Here is a 22,508-nt window from a genome sequence, read left to right on the forward strand (position 1 = left end):
AGAAAAGCATCATTGTTAACCCAATATTAAAAATAAAAATGTGTAGAATATTCAGCCAAAAAAATAAGACATGTTCAGCTTTATTTTTTTTATTTTTGTAATTTTATGCCTTCCAATAAATAGACTTTGAAGTCTGCCAATACTGAAGATTACTTGTAAGATTTAAATTGTTACACATTGATAATAATAACTGCAGATGGGAACACATAGCCCTTCCATAAAATCTATTACTAATGACCACAGTTTCTAATGGTTGGTTTCCAACATCAACAGACAAAACGATGAAAGGGTAATAACATTATGCATGTAAGTGCAAACTACACTGCTTCATAATAACCCCTAATAACATTCAATTAGAAATTTCTTAATAAAAAGATCAATTACTCCATCTTTTTTTTTTTTTCAGAATACCACCTAAAGGTCTTGTTAGCCGATGCTTGTGCATCTGCAGAGACAATTGCTTCTCCTATGTATCCATCAACTGTATCAGGGGATGACCTCTTTGCTGGAGTTTGATAAGAGCTATCACCATTGATTTCCACAGCAGAGTCCTTTGGTTGACATTAACTAAACAATCAGTTTATATCCAATTTACATGATCTACCTTTCAGACCATTTTTTCCACATAACAAATATTAACAATCATTATATATATAAATCTCACCTTCGAAAGAGAAACTACCCCGTGGGCATTGCTATCATCTTGTGTCTCAGATAGAGAGGTATGACCCATTATTTGGGAAGTCTGCAAGAAAGTACATTTTCAGGTATACTCTAACTGTGGGCAATCTTTTTTGTCATCCAAGATAGTATTCGCTCTTACCAATGCTCCCAAAAATTATACTTACAGAGGCTTCAACAGAAGAGCTGGCACACCCGAAGCTCGATATGAGGAAGTCCTCATCTGAAAGCTTGGTTACACTGTATACCCCCTCAATGGCATTTATATTCTTGTATGTAATGTTCAGTTTGAATAAGAATCTTTTGTCAATAACATTATCCAAGTATTTTGGGTATGAGTTAGTCTTTTCCCACATCTTCACACATACATTAGGAATTGTTGTTAGTGGAAGATAGATAACTGACCTTGCATAACTTGGTTATAAACATGTAAAGTTGACTTACACATATCTCGTTAACTTTGTCAGCAAGCTTTCCCACCATCTGCTCTGCTTCTTTGTTCCACACAATGAGCTTTAGACACCCAGTTCCATCAGTAACAATTATTTGTAGCCTTTACCTGTAGCACCGTGGAAGCAGAATTGAATTAGCAAATTCTAACACCACTAAATAAGGCTACAGTCAAGGTACAGCATTTTTAATATTGATGTCAGGTGAGTGTCACATTTTTTTTTGTATGCTAAGCAATTACCTCAACATAGCCTTGAAGCCTACACGTCTACAATGGTCACACCAATACCTATCTTTACTTTCAACAACCTTCTTCGGGCATGTCTTACATGAAGTGTAACACCAATCATCTTTTCCCACCTCTAGAGATACAATATTGGCAATTATCCAGCATGACATCTCCTAACAAATGGCACACGAATGAGCTAAAAGATGGTTAGTCTAAGTAATGATAGAAGAACCTCACCTGTTGCATATTGAGGACCTCCTCTATAGTCTTCAATGGAACAATGCCTGCATTGATCTCATCCGTGGCAGAGTATTGAGGTTGGATCTGAAGTTGAGTAATGCGTTGTGAAGGAAAATAATATCCTTATTCAACCTATGCATAACATAAAATGTTTCGATAAATAAATTTTTCTGGTTTTTTAGATAAGAAACACAAGTAAAAATGTTAGTTAAAGATGCAGTATTAGCAAGTAATTATACCTTTGCTTGAACTCATTTATCTCAGTCAGATTTAGATTAAAGTAAACTTTGGAGACATAGTAGGCACTTTGAATATTCAGTGAATTCAAATAGACATTAGTCTTAAAAAGTTGGACCACCAATATGAAAGGTTCCCCATCATCTCGTTCAAGTTGTGGAAGCACTTGGTCAACCAATTCTCCAAACAATGTACACTTAATTTTATTCTTGCTGGGACACCAAGAGAGAACACCAATATCATACATAGTTTGAGTACTAATACTTCTCCCCACGTTGGCATGAAAATGAGAATTTCGGAACAGAATTTAAAAATGAAATCAACTCAAATATTAAATATTATTACTCTAGGTCCTCCAACTGCAGAGCAATACGCTTGCTTTGGTGACCTGTGCGTGTGATAATTCCCCTGGCCTCTTCCTTTCCCACAACCTCACCTATGTAATCTACAATGAATAATGTTGCAGTTAAAATATATTACTTGAAATCATATGAGATAACATTAAAAGCATAATATGAAGACTAAATTGATTGAACTTACCAAACAATAGATTTTCATCACTGGCACCATTTGACTCAAGCTCAGCAAAAGGACGAAACTTAAAAGGATTAAAAGCAAACGTCTCAATTGGTTAGAGCATCACTTCAGTCTTTGTATAAAAACTGAGCTTGTACTTATGTGGAGTTGTCCTAACTTTGCCATTATTAGTTGTAACAATAAAATTCTGCATTTTGTAAATAGCATGCTCCTTTATTTGGTGTCTGAATGCCTCCAACGCAGGTTTGGAGATGGTTGCATGAATCCTATCACCCTGCAAGAGATTTTCCAAACAACAGGAACAAAAAAAAATTACAATGCATAAAAATACAACTTCCAACCCATTAGAATTGCTCGTAAATTACCTTCACATCTTGTAATACCATCTCCAAGCTGAACACCTCGTTTTCATTCCACTGACTCGGGAACTCATACAATCGAACTACCCCCACAACCAATGACCAAGAAAGCTTGGTAGCATTGAGATCAGCAATAAGATCCACTGTTCCAGCCATATTTTGCCTCGAAACAATAACAACAGGATTTTGAGTAAGTAGAAATTAGGATACAAAGGATAATGATCTATAACTTATTTGTGTATATGAAGTTGACCATCCTGCTATATATAGACAATTCTCTATATCCCTATCCTTGAAATGAGCGGGAATCCACTAATGAGCTGAAAGTTGTCAATTTTCAAACACTTACCGACGGCGCCAAACTGCAAGCTAGCAACACCCTCACACGCTCAATATTCCATAAATATCTGTAACCTAAGGTCATTTCAATTCTTCTGTTATGTTGCGTCTCGAGGTGGAACTTTCTTTCAATATGCGCGGGAAGAAAGAGTGCATCACTGAACACTTCATATTGGAAGGAGTTCCACCGAGAATCCCACCAAGTTGCCCTTTTTTTGGAGGGAACACTGTTGCCGTGTCGCTAATGGAACTGCTGTATTGTAGAGAACCATTCTTGATAGAACTATTACTTGGAGAGCTCATTTAAAAAGGCATTCTAACACTTACTGGACTGGACACATGTCGTTGTGGAGGAAGCCAACCTAACAGTATGCTCTGTGGACGTGTTGGTCTGGGGAGAGTTTAGTATTGGAGGAAATAGTGTGGTGCTTTGTTTACAGGAATATTATTTGGTATAAAAAGTATATTTGGAATGTAATTTGGTATAAAAAATAAAAAAGCATTGATATTATTGTTCGAAATTTTGTATCAAAAGAAACATAATGTGTTGTGTTATATAAGAGAATCCCCCTTTCTCTGTCTCTGTCGTTTTTTTTTTAATTATCTTGGAGATAGGAATCCAAATCCGCCGAATCACTCATGTTATGATCGTCTACATCCTAGGTCTTCCTGTTCCTTCATCTGGCTTATGTTCTTCATGTAGCATTCAGACCGAATGACTCTATGAAATTACGTTAAGCAAGCAAAAAATATTACTATTAAAAAAATGCTATAAAGTATTATGTTACATTATTATTTATAAGTGATTCTATCAAAATATAAATGATGTTCTAAATTTTGTACTATTTAACTCAAATATTATAAATTAAAATAGTACTTAATCTATAGTAAATTACATTACATTATTTTCTCAAATAGTAATAGTGCTCTTTTATTTTTCACACTAATTAACAATTTAAATATAGTTTACATTCACATCATAACTGTATTTTTCCTTTGTTTCACTCACACACACGGATAAATTGCAAATGTAAATAAAAAAAGTAACACATTCAAAAAAAAATATTAAAAATAATAAAAGTAATAAAAGTGACTAATTCAACAATAATACGTTATATCTAGTATTAAAAATTTTTGCTTTAAAATAGAAAATATAGAATACTTTTTCTTTTATATTTGTATCATGAAGTATTGAGTAATTAGTAACTTCCATAAAATTTAAATAATTAAATAAAACTATAATAGACAAAATATATAAAACAAAAAACCTTATTAAATTGAAAAGGAAAGAAAAAGCCTTAGTTATTTCATTGTCAAATTGACAATTATTGTTGTTTTTGAAAATAGGATTTGGCCATGAGTAAATCAACTGCTTCCATGACCTCAAACAGATACATCATTTAGAGCATAAATTTAAATTAAAAATGATAAAAAAAATCATAGCTACTAATAAAAAAATATCTATCCATTTACATTTTTTTGTATAAAAGACCTATTTTTTGTACTATTCTTTGTATATTTTCTTTTGGCTAAACACTTCAATATTAAAAGGACATTTTTCCTTGGACTTTTTTTGAAATTATAGCCTTTGAAAAATCTCCTTTACTGAGATATAGAGGAATTACAATGCTCTTTTACAGGAATATTTGTCATTCCTATATTTGTTAATATATATTTAAGGATGAATATGTATATCTCTCTTTATTCTGCTATATCCTTCTTTACTTTTAAAAAACTTGAATCCACATGTCTATCCTTTAATTGGCTAATAACTTTCATAATTTTACTATCATGCTAAACATTGTCAAATTCAATACGCATAATTTTAAAATAAGCGAACAAATCAATAAAGAAAATGGGAATTACAAATCTTGAAACTAAAAATATATAAATTATTTTTAAATAAGCTATTAAATAGAAGCAAGTAGACAATTTAAGTACAATTTTGTTCATGAGAGCACAACCTTTTTTTTAGTATGTAAAACTCACTACATGAATCATATAATGGCATTTAGAATTTAGGTCATAGTATACAAAAAAATTTTGTTAATGAACTTTGCACTAAACAAATATTAACTTGAGAACAAAGAAAAGTGTAGACAAAGCCAATCTAGCGTAACAATTTTCCTTCACTTTTCATCTTCTTTAGAAAAAATATGTTCATATGTTACATTTTCTTCAACTAAGTCGCTCAAATATTTTCCATGCTTGACATAGATCATACTTCTAAAGTTTTTCCTTCTAAACTGTACACAATTTTCATCAGTACGTCAAAAAGAAAAAAAATGAGTTGACAATAATCTAAAATCAGCACATAAAACCCATACATTCAATGTGATTAATTAAAAAAAAAATCTTTAGCTTTCTCAAAAATATCGACAAATTTAGAAGTTCAGGAGCACAATTTCTCGCAACTATACTCTATGCCTCATTTGTTCTCATAAACAGCTAAGCATGAAGCTTGATAAGAATTAAAATCCATAGTTTAATAAGAATACATCTGTGGTAAACACTGTTAAAACAAAAATAATAAAAAGTTAAAAATTTAGTAAGATAATTAGAATTGACATAAGTTCAGGAACACAATTTCTCGCAACTATACTCTATGCCTCATTTGTTCTCATAATCAGCCAAGCATGAAGCTTAATAAGAATTAAAATCCACAGTTTAATAAGAATACATCTATGGTAAACACTGTTAAAACAAAAATAATAAAAAGTTAAAAAATTTAGTAAGATAATTAGAATTGGATATTTGTACTAAATCCTTTAATAAAATCTCTAAATGAAGCTAAAGAACTAAGAATTATTCATTCAAAAACAAAATTATATACTGATATTTACACCTGATAATCCTCTTTGCTGAGCTCTGACAATTTTAGAAAGCAAAGTATTTTTCAGCAACATCTCTTATATAAAATAATCAAAATTAGAAAAATCAACCATGGTTAGATTGAATTAAATTGGGTTTAGTGGTATGTCCTTTCATGATGGATGTCAATTAAAATAATAGTAATATAGACTTCAAAGATTAAAAAAAGCAACAAAATAATGATTTCACTAATTAGAGTATATTAAAGAATTGGTTTATGTACATAATTCACGAAAAAAATTGTAATCATCACATAAGGTCAACTATCAAATTAATCCCTCTTATCAAGTTTGACTCTGGATCTATTGTAAAAATTTACTAAAGTGTTTGAAATCGACAAAAAATATCCATTAATGTGAAGATAGTATGAGTTGCAACTAAACTCATCTTACTAATATGTCTAATGAACTACAATAGAAAATAAATGCTAGAACTCATAAATAAAATGCTAACTATTCCTACTTTGTAGATTTGGCCAAGTGAAGGTAAAATTCTGTATTTTAAAGTATATATTCTTTTGGATTATTAGTCTCTATCTTTTAATGCTTCAAATGAACATAAACACAAAGAAGGAATGGAAAAGGACAGTTTCATTCAGAAAATTAATATTGAAAAGCTTGAAAAAAAATATTCAAAAGAACATGAAAACATTATTGTGAATCATGAATTAGAGAATGCTTACCTAGTACAGCCTTGCGAACTTTATAATTTAAAATTCAAGTCAACCTCATCAAACTCTATTAATCCAATTTCAAATGTTTATCATAAAATAAAACTTACGCAAACCTTAAGACAACATTTTTAAATTTTTTTTCTAACTTTTCAATAATTTTACCACTCAAAGTGACATAAATGTAGGTTTCTAAAATGAAATGACATTGCTAGAAGAAACTTAGTAATTACAAACTTTGCTTTAATAGGAGAGGTGTAAATGATTTTCAAGTTATGCTGCTTACATTCAATTTTTAACTTTCCTGCTTTATAGTTTTGCAATAGCTTTCATTACAATAACAAATCACAACAAAGATTAAGAATATGTCCAATTTCTTTACTCTTTTCTAAAACCAAGGGCTAATACTACTTTCCACCAAACTTCACAATAAAAATGTAATTCTTGATTAGTTCTAAATTAAAATTTTTTCTATATCGCATCCTTCTAAACTAAAAAATGCAAAGAACATCCATGCAAGTATGGAGTTACTCAGAGTGTATTAATGCTAATTATTATTTTGAAAATTTTCCATAAAGTCATGTATAAATCAATTTAGAATTTACCAAGAGTGATTCCTTGCATTCCTCTGTAATAAGCACTCACCAGAGTGCTAAACCTTTCCTGTCCAGCTACAAAAGATGGATGTTATTTCAAGTCAATTTCCATCTCTTTAATTTAAAATCAACACCAAAGGATATCACGAAGTTGAAAATTATATCATTTGAAAACTTAAATCAAATTGTTTATTAATTTTATAGAGCATGCAATTTATGCGCAATTAGTTAAAATGGACTCAATCAAAAGGATCTCATCCCCTCTGTCAATAATGAATGAATGAATGAATAAAGCTATATAGCCACAGACTTATCACTTTATTTATAAAATTATGAAAATAAATCTATGTGCTAATGAATCAATCTCTCATATGAATTAAATATCTTCAAGAGAACAATATCTAACCAAAAAAAAGTCCAAAATTAATTTGAAGTTTAAGAATAAAAGGTTAATAATTCTTACAGCTTCTGGTGATGAAGATCCTTATACACTTTCTCAAGTTATTTCATCTCATCATTATTCCATCCACTTTGGTCTTCCTTAGTTGTTCCCTCGTATCCATTTTTTCCCTCTTCTCCTTGTTTCTCCTCATCCTCCTCACCATAATTATTGACATCAAAATCAATTTTTCTATGCTCCATCTGTATCACAAAAATAACTCGTCAATGTTCCACTTGCTACTCATAAAATATGGCATTTTCTATGCTCTAATTTGTTTCAGAATTCAAATTTATTAACATGTGGATCAAAAAACAAAGATCAAATTGGAACAGAAGGTGACATCTTGGACAACAACTCTGTACAGTATTTTTCAAAGGAAAGAACTAACCTTTATTTGACAAATTCATAAATGGTTATCGATTTACCATTTTCTCCATTACAATATGTCATTTTTCCCATCTAAACCACACATGCCAACATGCATTAAAGTAATAATTGAAATAATGCTAAAAGGCACCTTTAAGTCCTAATTTGTGGGTGGTATAATAATCAAAATGCAGGAAATCAAACATATGTCAAAGATGACCAGATAACCACTTCAAAAGTTTTCAATGATTTCGCAACTATCTCGTTCGTGCATCACAGGTGCTACACTTAGAACACTTTAGTACACATTATTGTTTCCTTTCCTTCTATTTTTTGTTTTGTTGCATTTGGATCTTCTCATGCTATTGTCTTTTCATGTTGGTGGTCATGTTTCAATCCTGGCCATTGATTAAAATTAAATGTTTATCTTTTAATGGTAGAGATTGAAACACAACTTAAAACATGAGAAGATTTGAATCCTTTTGCATCTTCCTAACATAGAGAAAGCATAATTTCTTAAGGAAGAGACAATACTATATCCTCTTTAAAAACAGGGAGAAACTTAGAAGATCCAATATTATTATTTATTTATAATGGAGAATTACCTTCAATGTACTTCTTTTGGAAGTAAAATTCATCGAATTCATCATCCTGTAAATTGGAAATAGAAAACGAAACCCCTCAATTAAGTTTATAGAATAACAAAAGAGAACAGGTAGTATGAATTGCTCAGGTTTTATGCTTTTGTTAAGTAATACTGAAATTGTAAACTTTTCTATTTGCATAGCTAAGTCAACCATTTTGATTAAACAAAAAAAATAGATGTAATCAGAAAATATAGGGTGCTTCAATTCATTGAATAAAGACTTGAAAACCTCTAGCTTACTATCAGTTGAAGCTCCATTTCAGAAGTAACAATACATAATGTTAGGCAAGTAAATGTTCAAACAATTTAGTTGCTAAATTACCTTAGTCATGTATTTCCATAGATACTGCACAACTTTTATTGATTACCTAATATTCCAAACAACCATATCTATAGAAAAATGTTTCAAATTGGGAAAACATAAAGATAAATTAATAAATTTGTCACAAACCTATATTTAAAGAATCCAATTGATACCACAAACAATAAATTCAACCTTACTTCATGAACAATCTTTAACAATGAAACCAAGGATTCCTTCCTTAAAGAGTACAACTATACTCGTACTTTCCACGTTTTGCGGCAATCTGAAATTTAAGCCATACTAATATCATAATAATTAATAAGAATGAGAACCACGTGAACTTCTAATTGAGACAATAATTAGTAGATCTCATAATCAATTTCAACATTCTTCTTATATCATATATCAGTAATGACTGATTTCTTTTTTACCCAAAAAAGAAAGAAAGAAAGAACTTGAAGGAATTTGATGTAACAGTGGTTTGTTTTATCTGAAGACTATTGGAAGGCGGTTTTCTTGGTACAAAAGGGTGAAAAATTATGTTGACGTGGCAAAAAAGCTTGATCGAGTCTGTATAAATAGTAGTTGGTTATCTATCTTTCCAGAGGCTTATGCAGAAGTTTTAAATAGGCTTCAGTCTGATCATTGTCCTATTCTGGTGCGTTGTAAAGGTCGTCCTCAGCCTAAAGGGAATCGACCTTTTCGATTTATTGCTGCTTGGGCTACTCATCCTGGGTATAGGGATATTGTGAATCAGTCATGGTGGTCTGGTAATAGAGGGATTCATGGCAAGCTTTCGGAAGTACAGAAGAATTCACTAGATTTTAACTCGAAGGTATTTGGTAATATTTTTGTTAAGAAATGTGAATTAGAGCAGCAGATTAATTATTTACAAAAGCGTTTGGAAGTGGTGGATAGTATTTATTTGCGCCAGAAAGAACAACAGTTACTTGATGATTATAATAATACTCTAGTACAAGAAGAGCTCCTATGGTTCCAAAAGTCCAAAGAGCAGTGGGTAAGGTTCGGGGATAGGAATACAAAATTCTTTCATATTCAAACTCTTGCGCGAAGGAAGCATAATAAGATTCATGGCCTTTTTCTCAAGGATGGAGTGTGGGAAACTGATCCAGAGGTTCTGAGTCAAGAAGCAGAGTCTTTCTATAAAAGCTTATTCTGTCATTTGGATGATGTTGATTTGGGTTGCCTGGGTGATGTGCCTCTTCCTTCTCTGAATGAGGAAGCTTGCAATAATCTTACGGCACCAGTTACTATGGAGGAAGTCAGAACAGCTGTTTTTCACATGAACTCTTTTAAAGCTCCGAGTCCTGATGGGTTTCAAGCTTTCTTCTTCAAAGAATATTGGGAGATCATTGGTCTTGATGTTTGGAAGATGGTTAAGCAGGCATTCTCCGGTGTTACTCTTGATCCGAGAATGTTGGAGACTTTACTGGTTCTTATTCCAAAGGTTGAATCACCGGTATCTATGAAAGATTTCAGGCCGATTAGCCTATGCAATGTAGTTTACAAGATCATCACAAAGGTCCTTGTTAATAGGCTTCGTCCTCATCTTGCGGAGATTGTTGGCCCGCTTCAAAGAAGATTTATTCCGGGACGAGGAACTCCTGACAACATCATTATTGCTCAAGAAGTTCTCCACTTTATGAAGAAGACTAAATCAAAGAAAGGCACACTGGCCTTTAAGATTGATCTGGAGAAAGCTTATGACAAAGTTGACTAGAGGTTTTTAGCTCATATCCTTAAGAGCTTTGGTTTTCCTATTCCTACAATTAATTTGATTATGAATTGTGTCACTGTTTCTTCCTTATCTATTCTTTGGAATGGGAATAGTCTGAATGGCTTTACTCCTAGCCGAGGTCTTAGACAAGGAGATCCTATGTCACCCTATCTTTTTGTGTTGTGTATGGAGCGATTGGCATACTTTATTAGTCATCAGGTTGATTTGGGCTTGTGGGAGCCGGTTGCTATTTCTAGAGGGGGACCAAGAATATCCCACTTAATGTTTGCAGATGACTTGCTTCTATTCTGTAAAGCTACAAAGAGACAAGTGCAAAATGTGATGTTGGTTTTAGAGACTTTTTGCAAAGCATCTGGGATGAAGATTAATGTGGAGAAGTCTAAAGCGCTTTGCTCCAAGAATGTCTCTGCAACAAGGAAAGAGGTTTTCACTGCGGTATCCTCTATCAGATTTGTCCAGGACTTGGGCATGTATCTTGGAGTTACCCTTAGCCATTCTAGGGTGACTCGTTTAGCTTTCAATGGTGTCCTAGATAAGATTCGGAGTAGGCTAGCAAGCTGGAAATGGAGTTTACTCAATCGGGCTGGTAGACTCTGCTTGGTTAATTCTATTGCAGCTGCTATTCCCACGTACCAGATGCAGGTCTCTATTTTTCCCAAAGGAATCATTAGTAAATTGGAGTCTATGATGAGAAATTTTCTTTGGAAAGGACAAGCTGATGGAAGAGGATTGAATCTTGTTAGTTGGAAGGTACTGGTTACTCCAAAAAAATATGGAGGTTTGGGGATTAGAGATCCTTATTGTGTAAATATTGCTCTTCTTGGGAAGCTAGTTTGGACTTTTTTCCAGTAGCCAAACAAGCTATGGGTCCAATTGTTGGATGCCAAATACCAATTATCTCTATATGACTGTTTTAGTTATCCTAAGAACAAGGACTCTCCCATTTGGAGGTGTCTTTGCAAGGCTTGGGAAGTGTTGAAGGATGGGTTTGCTTGGTGTATTGGAGATTTGAACCAGAATTTTTGGTTTTCTAGCTGGAGGAGAGAAGGACGGTTATCTAATGAGATGGATTATGTTCACATTTCTGATTCGAATCTCCAGACACAGGATATTTGGTCGGTTGGTAGATGGCATTTGGATACTCTTTATTCTCCTTTATCTCAAGATCTGAAAGGTAATATTCTCTCTTACAATCCAGATGAACAAGCAGGTCTGGAAGTGGGTTGGTATTGGTGTGGGTCTGCTGCCAAAGTCTATGACTCACGCAATGGTTACTTGTGGTTGTGTAAGCAGCTATTTGGTTGGGAGGAGCGGAAGAATTGGCTATGGCTTTGGCGTCAGCTTGTTCCAGAAAAGCATGAGTTTTTGGCTTGGTTGTGTCTTAAGGAGGCTCTTCCTACTGCAAGTTTTCGCTTTAGAAGAGGGATGTCGTCATCAGATAGGTGTCCAAGATGTCTTTCTAGCCAGGAATCGGTTTTACATTGTATTTGGGATTGTCCAAAAGCTCAGCTTGTCTGGCATAGGTTGGATATTTCTTGTCATCCTTTGGATTTGAAGAACTGGTTCTTGTATCATAGCAGAGAGCATCTGTTCAAGTTCTTTTCGGGACTTTGGTGGATATGGCGAGCAAGGAATAATGAAATCTTTAATCCTCATGAAACTTGGCCTCCGGAAAAAGTGATTTGTCTGACATTAACTTCAGAAAATGAGCTTAGGAATATTTTTGAATTACAATGTATGTCCCTTCCCTCTACTCTAAATGGTTTTTGGAATCCCCCATCCATTGGTACTTTTAAGATTAATTGTGATGCTAGTTATTTTGGTTCGGGTGATAGTGTTGGTTTTGCTTGTGTTATTAGAGATTGTCATAAGAGTTGGCAAAGGGGGTGTTTGGAAATGATTGAGAGTAATAGTATTCTTCAAGGAGAATTGTTTGCCATTTGGAGAGGATATCTCTTAGCTTGGGATGTGGGTCAACGAGATGTTATTTGTGAGACGGATTGTGTGGAAGCATTTAATCTTGTTACTCAAGATGGTTTTGGGTTTATTGATCCATTGGTGCTCAAAATAAGAGATATCATGCATTGGAATTGGCGTGTTAACTTTCGTTTGATTATGAGAGATGCAAACACGGTGGCAGATACTATGGCAAAGATGGCGATGAAGTTACAACTTTCACATGTGGAGCTTCTTTCACCTTGGGAGGAGTTTAAGAGTAGTCTTAAACGGGACTGTCCCTCTATTTAAGCAGTTCCTTGTTTTGTTAGTTTTATTTTTCTTTGTTTAGTTTATTTCAGTCACCAAAAAAATTTGATGTAACGATCGAACCTGAAGGGAATACTGTGGAGCTTCGTTTACTGTGGATCTGAATCTGAATCCTTTTGCATCTTCCTAACATAGAGAAAGCATAATTTCTTAAGAGAGAGACATTACTATCTCCTCTTTAAAAAGAGGGAGAAACTTAGAAGATCCAATTTTATTATTTATTTATAATGGAAAATTACCTTCAATGTACTTCTTTTGGAAGTAAAATTCATCGAATTCATCATCACCTGTAAATTGGAAACATAAAACAAAACCCCTGAATTATGTTTATAGAAAAACAAAAGAGTACAGGTAGTATGAATTGCTCAGGTTTAAGGCTTTTGTTAAGTAATATTGAAATAGTAAACTTTTCTATTTGCACAATTAAGTTAACCATTTTGATTAAACAAAAAAAATAGATGTACTCAAAAAATATATGGTGCTTCAATTCATTGAATGAAGACTGATAACTGAAGACCTCTAGCTTACTATCAGTCGAAGCTCCATTTTAAAAGTAACAATATATAATGTTAGGCAAGTAAATATTCAAACAATTTAGTTGCTAATTACGTTAGTCATATATTTTCACAGATACTACAGTACTTTTAGTGATTACCCAATATTCCAAACAACCACAACTATATAAAAATGTTTCAAATTGGGATAACATAAAGATGACTTAATAAATTGTTACAAACTCATATTTAAAGGATCCAAATGATACCACAAACAACAAATCCAACCTTACTTCATGAACAATCTTTAACAATGAAACCAAGGATTCCTTCGTTAAAAAGTTCAACTATATATGTACTTTTCATGTTTTGAGGCAATCTGAAATTTAAGCCATACCAATATCATAATAATTAATAAGAATAAAAACCACGTGAACTTCTAACTGAGACAATAATTAGTAGATCTTATAATCAATTTCAACATTCTTCTTATATCATATATCAACAATTACTGATTTCTTTTCTATCCAAAAAAGAAAGAAAGAAAGAACTTGAAGGAATTTGATGTAATGATGGAGGTGCTTGAGTTCTGCAAGAATTATATACTTACCCGTGAATTATAGAACTATTTCCGACAACACTTTAAGTTGCAACTCATTTAAATATGTCTGAAACCCTAAACTGCAAAACAAAAACAAAACAAAAAAAGTTGAATACTTGAAAAAGTCAGCAAAAGAAAAGAATTCAAATATTGAAACCTAAAGCCTAATAGTGTTAATCCCACCTTGGAATAACAGTTGAAATAGTATGCATTTGGAGGAAGAAGAAGAAGTATGGAAGAATCTTTTCATGCTTTCAAGCGCATGACATGCAGCAGATACCAACGCCATTCCACTTTTCCGATAGCCACTTCTCCAATCTCTGTTTATTGCTGCGGTGGCACGTTCTTGAATATCCTTGTTCTTCCCCATCCTGCTTCCTCCATCTCTGGGTCGGCTCTACTTCTTTGGACTTTCGAAATCTCCCTTCCCATTTACTCTGATGTTTAAGATAAAGTCCAAATCTTTAGCTACAATCTCAACCTACTGGTTGCTGGAAGGAAGAGTAGAATAAGTGAGGAGGAAGAGAAGGATCAGATGATGTGGGGGTGGTGGAGATGGTGACATGATGACAAAGATTAAGTTTCTTAATTTTTTTTAGGTTTTTAATTTTCAGTCGCTAAAAGTAAAACGGAAGAGAGCAATTTGATTTGGAGAATAGATTTGTGCGGGAAAATTCCCGCTTCGTCGCACTGGAGGGAAGACTTTTTTTCCTGCGACGTGTCGGTCTGGAGAGAGTTTAGTTTTGGAGGCAATACTGTGAAGCTTCGTTTACTGAACTACTTAACTTTTATATATTAGATAGATTCTAACATTTCTACTAGGGATTAGTATTTTTATTAAAATGTGATTAGTACTTAATCAACAAAAACAAAAGTGAATAATTTTATACTATTAGATGTAATCTCATATCATTAAAAATATTAATAATAATTAATTAATGAATACAAATCACAAAATTTACTAATTCTCTAGCATTCCTCAAAATAATTGTTGAGAGACTAAAAATGAGATAAACGTGCATAAATCAGTGTTTTGCTGTCTGAATTATTTAAATAAATATAAAAATAAAATTTTTTATAGAAGAATATATTTTTAAATGTAATCTCACACCATTAAAAATATTAATAATAATTAATTAATGACTACAAATCATAAAATTTGTTAGCTCCATAGTACTCCTTAAAATAATTGTTGAGAGGCTAAAAATGAATATAAAAATAAAATTACCTATCAGTGTTTTGCTCGCTAAATTACTTAAATGAATATAAAAATAAATTTTTTTATAGAAGAATATTAGTAGTTAATATCTTTTGTGAAAAATTGAGAATTAGTTAATATTAATTTAAATAGAATGCAAAACAGAGATATTTAAATAAAACATAAGTACATTGTACATAAAACAATGAAAAGAATAAATTACCTGACTTCATTCCAAGTTTTGGAAAAGTACAGGACCAATGGAATATTTGTATAATGTATACAATGAAGGTTTAGGGAGTATTAGAAATATAATTATTAGTATTACTTTTTTTTATTAGCATAAACTTTTAGGATGAGTGGTATCATGACATGATATTAGAGCTCTAGATTTAAAAGTCAATCCAAAATCAGCTTATTCTTTTGGGATGAATGGTTTTGTAACTCATATAGCTCATTGTACACATTGTACAAATATTCCATTAGCTCTCTAACAAGACTTTTTTTAAATTTTCATAAAAAAACATCTGGGCCGGAATGGAGTCAATTGGGCCTGGGCTGCATTACTGTTGAGTTGCTGCAGGATTGGTGAATGGTTATGTCGCCTGAGTCTCTGAGAGAGAGTGAGTGAGAGAGTGGCATTCCTTCAATTCCGACTCCAATGGCAGCCTCTGCTCTCTCCAATGCAGTCCTCTCTCCCGTTTCTCCTCCTTCTCAATCTGTTTCCTCGAAACCCAAAACCTCACTTGTAAAATTCCCTAACCCCAGATCTAAACCCTTCATAGCGCTTTGTTCCTCTGATTCCGATGCTGCTCCTAATCATGATGCTACCCCCATTGAATTAAGTATGCTTCCCTTCTCTATTTCATTATTCATATTCATCTTCCCTTTCTTCTCACTCTTCCCCCCCTTCTCGCAGGGTATCCCGCATTCCCAACCGTCATGGACATCAACCAGATTCGTGAGATTTTGCCCCACAGGTACGCTACCTACCTCTCCCTAAACTTCTTTTTAATATTTGGGATTAGGGTTTATCTAACTTTGACAAGTACAAGTTTTTGAACCTTTTACTTGATAAATGTAAAACAAATGCATTGAAAGTTTGAATTTGTATGCTTTCTATAAAAATTTCCTTTATTGGTAACCTTAAGGTCACATGTTCCTTTCTGAAATTGTGTTTCATACTTTATTCCTTGTGATGTTTGTTTCTTTGTTTCTCTTCTTGTTTATATTATAACTAACTAACTGTCTGCAATGGTATGGTGGGATGTGGGAAGTTCAGGTTTCCTTTTCTTCTAGTAGATAGAGTGATTGAGTACAACCCTGGAAAGTCTGCAGTTGCCATCAAGAATGTAACCATCAATGACAACTTCTTCCCCGGCCACTTTCCCGAAAGGCCAATCATGCCTGGTGTTCTAATGGTTGAGGTAACTAAACTGTACACTCTATTCTTCGCACTTACTTTTATTGTGAAACCTATTCCATATTTTCTTTGAAGCATAGGAGGAGTAAATGTGTAGGGTAACCAGGGTTTATGAATATTAGGCCTCATCTTTATCTCATTTGAAAAAAAAATTGGAAATACCAGTCTGTTACAAGAACCTCTTTTAGCTACTCTACAGTGACTTGCTGGTTTTACTTGGAACTTCATTTGCCTAAGCATCTTGGTTCTCAAAAATGCTCTCTTCTATTGATGTATGCTGGTGTGGTGTTTTCACCAGATATTTGCTGCAATAGAGTCACGTATATGCCTATATGGGCTGCAACAGTACCAATAAATGAGAACAACCTCCTGATTTGCCTACACATTGATGGATCAAACGCTTGTTACTAGACCAAAAGCTATAGTTGTTAGCAAGGGTGCAATTTTATTTCCTTATACTTTATTATAATTGCATCTAGCGTTACATTAAACCCTAAACAAGTGAAAAATCAAAGATTTAGGAGTTGAATTAGTTTTAGATGCTTATGAAGAGTAAATACACTCTTGCTTGCATGGCCAATAATGCAATAAGATAAATTTTAGGTCGAGTAGGGAGGAAGTAGAAGTAGCAGACCCCTTTGTGAATGTGCAGTGTCTTTGGTATTTCATTTTTCCTTATTTTTGTTGGAGTGGTTATCTTACTTTTTCAGTCATGGTATGTGCTCTTCCACTGAGGTTCCCACTTCTGAAGGTCCTTGAGAGTAGAGAATGTGATAAGAGAGGCATCTGGTGTTTGTGACTTAGAGTTATCTGCTAAGTTTCAGAAGAAGCTTCTTGTGCAAAAGCATTTCTAAATTTCTACATGACTATTCAAGGACTAAATTTCTACATTTGAATCTTGAGCAACATCTCTTCTAATTATTGGTTTGATGGCTGGGAACTAAATTGTATGAAGAGGTGTACCAAAAAGAAAAGGAAGAGCAAATCTTGTATGCTTTCTTTTATACTCTGCTTTTAAAGTTGGAGATAAATGTGAGAGATCTTTTGCTGCAGGCAATGGCACAAGTTGGTGGTTTGGTCATGTTGCAACCTGATGTGGGAGGCTCTCGTGAAAACTTCTTCTTTGCCGGAATAGACAAAGTGCGATTTCGTAAGCCTGTGATTGCAGGAGACACCTTAGTCATGAGAATGACACTTATTAAGTTGCAAAAGCGATTTGGAATAGCAAAGATGGAAGGGAAGGCATATGTTGGAGGCGAAGTTGTGTGTGAGGGTGAGTTCTTGATGGCTACTGGCTCGGGAGGGAGTGAATAGTTAGACATATCCCTTCCAACTAGAATAGAGTTGATTTTGCTGCGTGTCTTTTGAATTTTGATTAAATGCTTCTGCGTTTGAATGCAGAACTTTATGAACGCCTATTTATGTATTTTCCATGAAATCTATCTCAATATCTTGTTCTTATGATTATGTTTTGTTTTCTGTGATTCATGAGCAGCTGAAGATAGCAGCATGTAACGTTATGTTCTCTTATTCAAATTTGTTGCATTGTTTCATATTTTCCCCATTTACTTTCATGGCAATCCAAAGTTCCAAACAATCTTTGCAACTTGGACCCGCAGAGAGATGAGCAAGCTCGTATCTTTCACCACAACAGATTTGGTATAGAGAGTAAAATGCTAGTCTTTATGCAATTGCTACATTTCAAATCATACACATGGGGAATCATCTAATATTAAAAGCATATGATATGATTTGAATTTGTTGTGAGGGAGCACATTGGCTCTACACAAGGCAAAGGTTCATGTTCAACATCAATCTAGCTTCTCAATTCAACTATCTACATGAATTGTTCCAAGTTTACAAGCCAAGAGCACCAAGGGGAGTCTTCCCTTGACCAGCCTCAAAGTAGAAAATCAGCATAGCCAACATGGCAATCCTTGCATGCTTAATTTCAGCCAATTTTAGCCTTTCAAGCTTCTCTCTGTCTGGAATGTAAACGCCATCCTTGATGGTGCCAGCAAGTCCCAAAGGGTCAAAGAATTTGCCACCAGGGTAGCCTTGATCACCGGTGGCATTGGCAAAGTTCTCCGCTGTTCTTGACCATGGAGTGGCCCATTCCACTGACTGTGAATCAGGGTTGAAGAAGTCCACCCATCTCTTGCTCTCAACCCAACCCATGAGAAGCAACTGAGTGCCCAGTAGTGAACCAAAGGAGAAAGGAGCAATTGCATTGGGGTCAGCTCCAGCCTCAAACCATGGAACTCCGCTCCATGCCTGGCCAACAAAGATTCCCACAACTGCAGCCATTGCCCACCTTCCATGAATGAGTTCAGCTTCTCTGTACCATTTCAGGAATGCTGGGTCCTTCCCTAGGCCTAGTGGGTCAAAACCATAGTCACCAGGTAGCCTGCAATTGAAACATTCTATTAGATGTAGAACCAATCATGCTCATTTAATTTGTGGTTCAAGCTTTTGGAATAAATGGTTTATAATATAGTAACAAAGTCTCTATAACTAAATCTCTAAAGTTTAGTGTCTGTAATTAAAAAGTCTACCAAACAATTTAAGCTTTAGAAGAATCGGTTCATGACACATTCTGAACTGAAGATGAGAGGAGAGTAAAAGGAGAGGGAAAAAGTAAGTAGATGAGGGAACTCACGAGCCGTCAAGCCATTCAGGGTCAATGAAGTTTCCACCACCTCTAACACCAGGGACCCATGATTTCTTTGGTGCAGCAGCAGCAGCTACAACATATCTTTTAGGACTAACAGAAGCACCAGCTTTGCCTGCAATAGCATTAGCAAGTAGTGTCTGGCTCCTCTTTCCTCCACAAAGGAAAGAAGATCCCAAACCGTTTAACACAGCACCAGATGTTGCAGCTGCCATCGAGACAAGGGAGAAGAGCACACTGAGGCTGGTTTCAAGGTTTTGTTAGGAACGGGAATGCAGACTTGGAAGTGATTTAATGTGTGAATGGATGATGTGAAGTGGGAGAAAATCTAAGGGTGCTTTCATAGAAGGCCAAGTAGGACTATGAAATCTGTGGAAGAAATCTTTGAGGGTATCGTGGATAGATTACGGACCAATGAGAACTAGATCTTCATCCTCATCCCATGTTGATTCCAACCACGTGGACATTGGGACCACACACCGCTCCACCTATTTCATCTAACTTTGTTTGTGTCTTTCCTTATCTTATGCTGATGTCCATAGTATTTTGGAAGATCATTAGATCCCAACAAGACCAATTTAATGAAGTGAGATAAGTAAGGGAGCGTAAATATGTGATTCTTTCATGCCTCAGAAAATGGGAATAATGCCCTTCATTTGAAGTTCTTTTGACCCAAGTTCATGAAGAATAATATTAAGATTTAGTTTGGTAAAATATTTTAAAAAGGTATTTGTATTTTTTAAAAGCATAAGTATTTTATTTTATATTTGATAAATTTAAAAATTTTACGTATTTTATATTTGATAAATTTAAAAATTTTATATATTTATGTTTACAGTTTTTAAAAATTAGATGTACTTTTAAAAATATTAATTTTTTTTTTAAATTAGTTTATACTTATTAAAATTAAAAAATTTAATATAACATCGTATATTAATTAATATTTAAATTTAATTTTTTATATTAATATTTATTATAATATTTTTAAATTTTAAAAATTATTTTATTAAATATAATTTATTATTATTTGTGTTTATTAAAAATTATTTTTAATTTAATTTATTTATCAAATATAAATAATATAACTTTTAGAAGCTATTCTTTAAAAATTAATTTTTATAAAATACTTTTAAAAAATAAAAATTTTATCAAACACAGTCTAAGTAATTAAATGACCAAGTAATCTTTTAAATGACCAAAACTAAATGCATTGCTAGTTATTCTTCTATTAACCTGTTTTTAGTAGGTTTTTTATTTTTAATATTGTGCCAAAATTAGTGTAATCCATTAAAATGACCAAAAATTTGTGTTTGACGCCATTATGGGAATTTTTGATAGTTATAAAAAAATATTATTGCCGTTTTTTTATCTATTATTTTAAAAATATGTCTTCAAGTAAAACGTCACTGACGTTTTCTTTTGTGTCAATTTAAAAAATAATAGACATACAATACGTCGTTGACGTTTTGTACATAGTGAAATTAAAAAAAAAAATTAATACAATCCGTCGACGCCGTTTTATTTTTTCTTTTTATTAAAAAATTTTCACTCACCCACAAAACGCCTATGACTTTTTGTTCCTTTCAAGAAATTGAAACAGACTCATAACAGAGTGCCAGAGTAAAACATAATACTACTAAAATATCATTGTATATCACACACAAATTTATAATATCAAAAAAAGGGTAAAAAACTCAAATAAGCCAAAGGAAGTAAAATTTTACACAAATTTGCTAAATCAAAATCTGGTTCATAAATCCACCAATGCACATTTATATGTAGTTCGAACCAGCCTGATTCGAACTCCATTTCTACATAATTCGAACCAGGGTTCGAATTATACACAAACACACGCACACACTAATTTGAACCAGTTTGGTTCGAATTATACACTTATTAAAAAAAAAGCTAACAAAATATTTAATTACGAGACTTCTTTAAAATATTAATAAGCTATCGATTCGAATTTCATACAATATTCTTTTGTCCATTTTTAATAACTCATGAATATTTTTTAATAAATTTTTTAATAAATTTATTTAAATTATACTACAAAAAATATTTCATCCTATGCAAAATAATTTTAAAAAAATGGCTTAAAAAATGTTAGGAGTCCTATAAAAATTTGTAACGTTCTAATAACTTAGGTAAATACATACATGTACTCAAATTTTAAATAAAATACTCTACATAGTCAATAATAATTTAGAAATAAAAGAAAATATTTTATTCCATATAAAACAATTAAAAAATATTTTATTCTATACAAAATAATTTTAAAAAATGGCTTAAAAGATGTTATGAGTACTATAAAAGTTTGTAATATTTTAGTAATTTAGGTAAATACATTATAAAAATATTTTTTCTTTAATTTCTAAATTAGTATTGACTATGTAGAGTATTTTTTTAATGTCCTAAGTCATTAGAACGTTACAAATTTTTATAGTACTCTTAACATTTTTTAAGCCATTTTTTTAAAATTGTTTTGCATAGAATTAAATATTTTTTGTAGTATAATTTAAATAAATTTATTAAAAAAATTTATTAAAAAATATTCATGAGCTATTAAAAATGGACAAAAGAGTATTGTATGGAATTCGAATTGATAGCTCATTAATATTTCAAAGAAGTCTCGTGATTAAATATTTTGTTAGTTTTTTTTAATGTATAAAATAAAATATATATTTTTTTAATTTTTAAATTATTAATTTTTTTAATAAGTGTATAATTCGAACCAAGCTGGTTCGAATTAGTGTGTGCGTGTGTTTCTGTATAATTCGAACCAAACTGGTTTGAATTAGTGTGTGCGTGTGTTTGTGTATAATTCGAACCAAACTGGTTCGAATTATGTAGAAATGAAGTTCGAACCAGGCTAGTTCGAACTACATATAAATGTGTATTGGTAGATTCATGAAGCAAATTTTGGTTTGGCAGATTTGTGTAAAATTTTACTTCCCTTAATTTATTACTGTGATTTACCCTAAAAAAAAATGAGCCTTTTTAGTCATATGAAATTTTTTTTTATCGAATTTATTATTTTTAGTTATGTGCATGCGGTCTTATTTTTAGTCATATGTTTGTGCGATCTTACACGAATTTCTATAATCATCAACAATAATAATAAGAAATC

The 22,508-nt window shown here is 32.7% G+C and overlaps 3 protein-coding genes across 3 annotated transcripts; 1 reads left to right on the top strand and 2 right to left on the bottom strand.

Annotated features, from left to right (window-relative positions):
- Positions 1-317: 317 nt before the first annotated feature.
- Positions 318-2,889, bottom strand: LOC112785408 (replication protein A 70 kDa DNA-binding subunit B-like). Its single transcript, XM_072230918.1, has 12 exons — positions 2,740-2,889; positions 2,532-2,648; positions 2,378-2,435; positions 2,183-2,282; positions 1,840-2,049; positions 1,645-1,732; positions 1,373-1,533; positions 1,126-1,234; positions 849-1,037; positions 665-745; positions 412-551; positions 318-339 (listed from the first exon to the last, which is right to left on the bottom strand). The coding sequence occupies exons 1-12, from the start codon at positions 2,887-2,889 to the stop codon at positions 318-320; spliced, it is 1,425 nt and encodes a 474-aa protein (XP_072087019.1).
- A 12,943-nt stretch (positions 2,890-15,832) lies between these two features.
- LOC112782356 (uncharacterized) lies at positions 15,833-18,174 on the top strand. The gene is made up of 4 exons (XM_025824709.2): positions 15,833-16,129; positions 16,204-16,264; positions 16,567-16,711; positions 17,761-18,174. Exons 1-4 carry the CDS (start codon positions 15,946-15,948, stop codon positions 18,019-18,021), a joined length of 651 nt encoding a protein of 216 aa, XP_025680494.1. The 5' UTR covers positions 15,833-15,945; the 3' UTR covers positions 18,022-18,174.
- A 195-nt stretch (positions 18,175-18,369) lies between these two features.
- Positions 18,370-19,944, bottom strand: LOC112782355 (chlorophyll a-b binding protein CP24 10A, chloroplastic). Its single transcript, XM_025824708.2, has 2 exons — positions 19,367-19,944; positions 18,370-19,114 (listed from the first exon to the last, which is right to left on the bottom strand). Exons 1-2 carry the CDS (start codon positions 19,591-19,593, stop codon positions 18,565-18,567), a joined length of 777 nt encoding a protein of 258 aa, XP_025680493.1. The 5' UTR covers positions 19,594-19,944; the 3' UTR covers positions 18,370-18,564.
- Positions 19,945-22,508: the final 2,564 nt, after the last annotated feature.

The sequence above is a fragment of the Arachis hypogaea genome, chromosome 20 (assembly GCF_003086295.3).
Source record: "Arachis hypogaea cultivar Tifrunner chromosome 20, arahy.Tifrunner.gnm2.J5K5, whole genome shotgun sequence".
Lineage (NCBI taxonomy): Eukaryota > Viridiplantae > Streptophyta > Magnoliopsida > Fabales > Fabaceae > Arachis > Arachis hypogaea.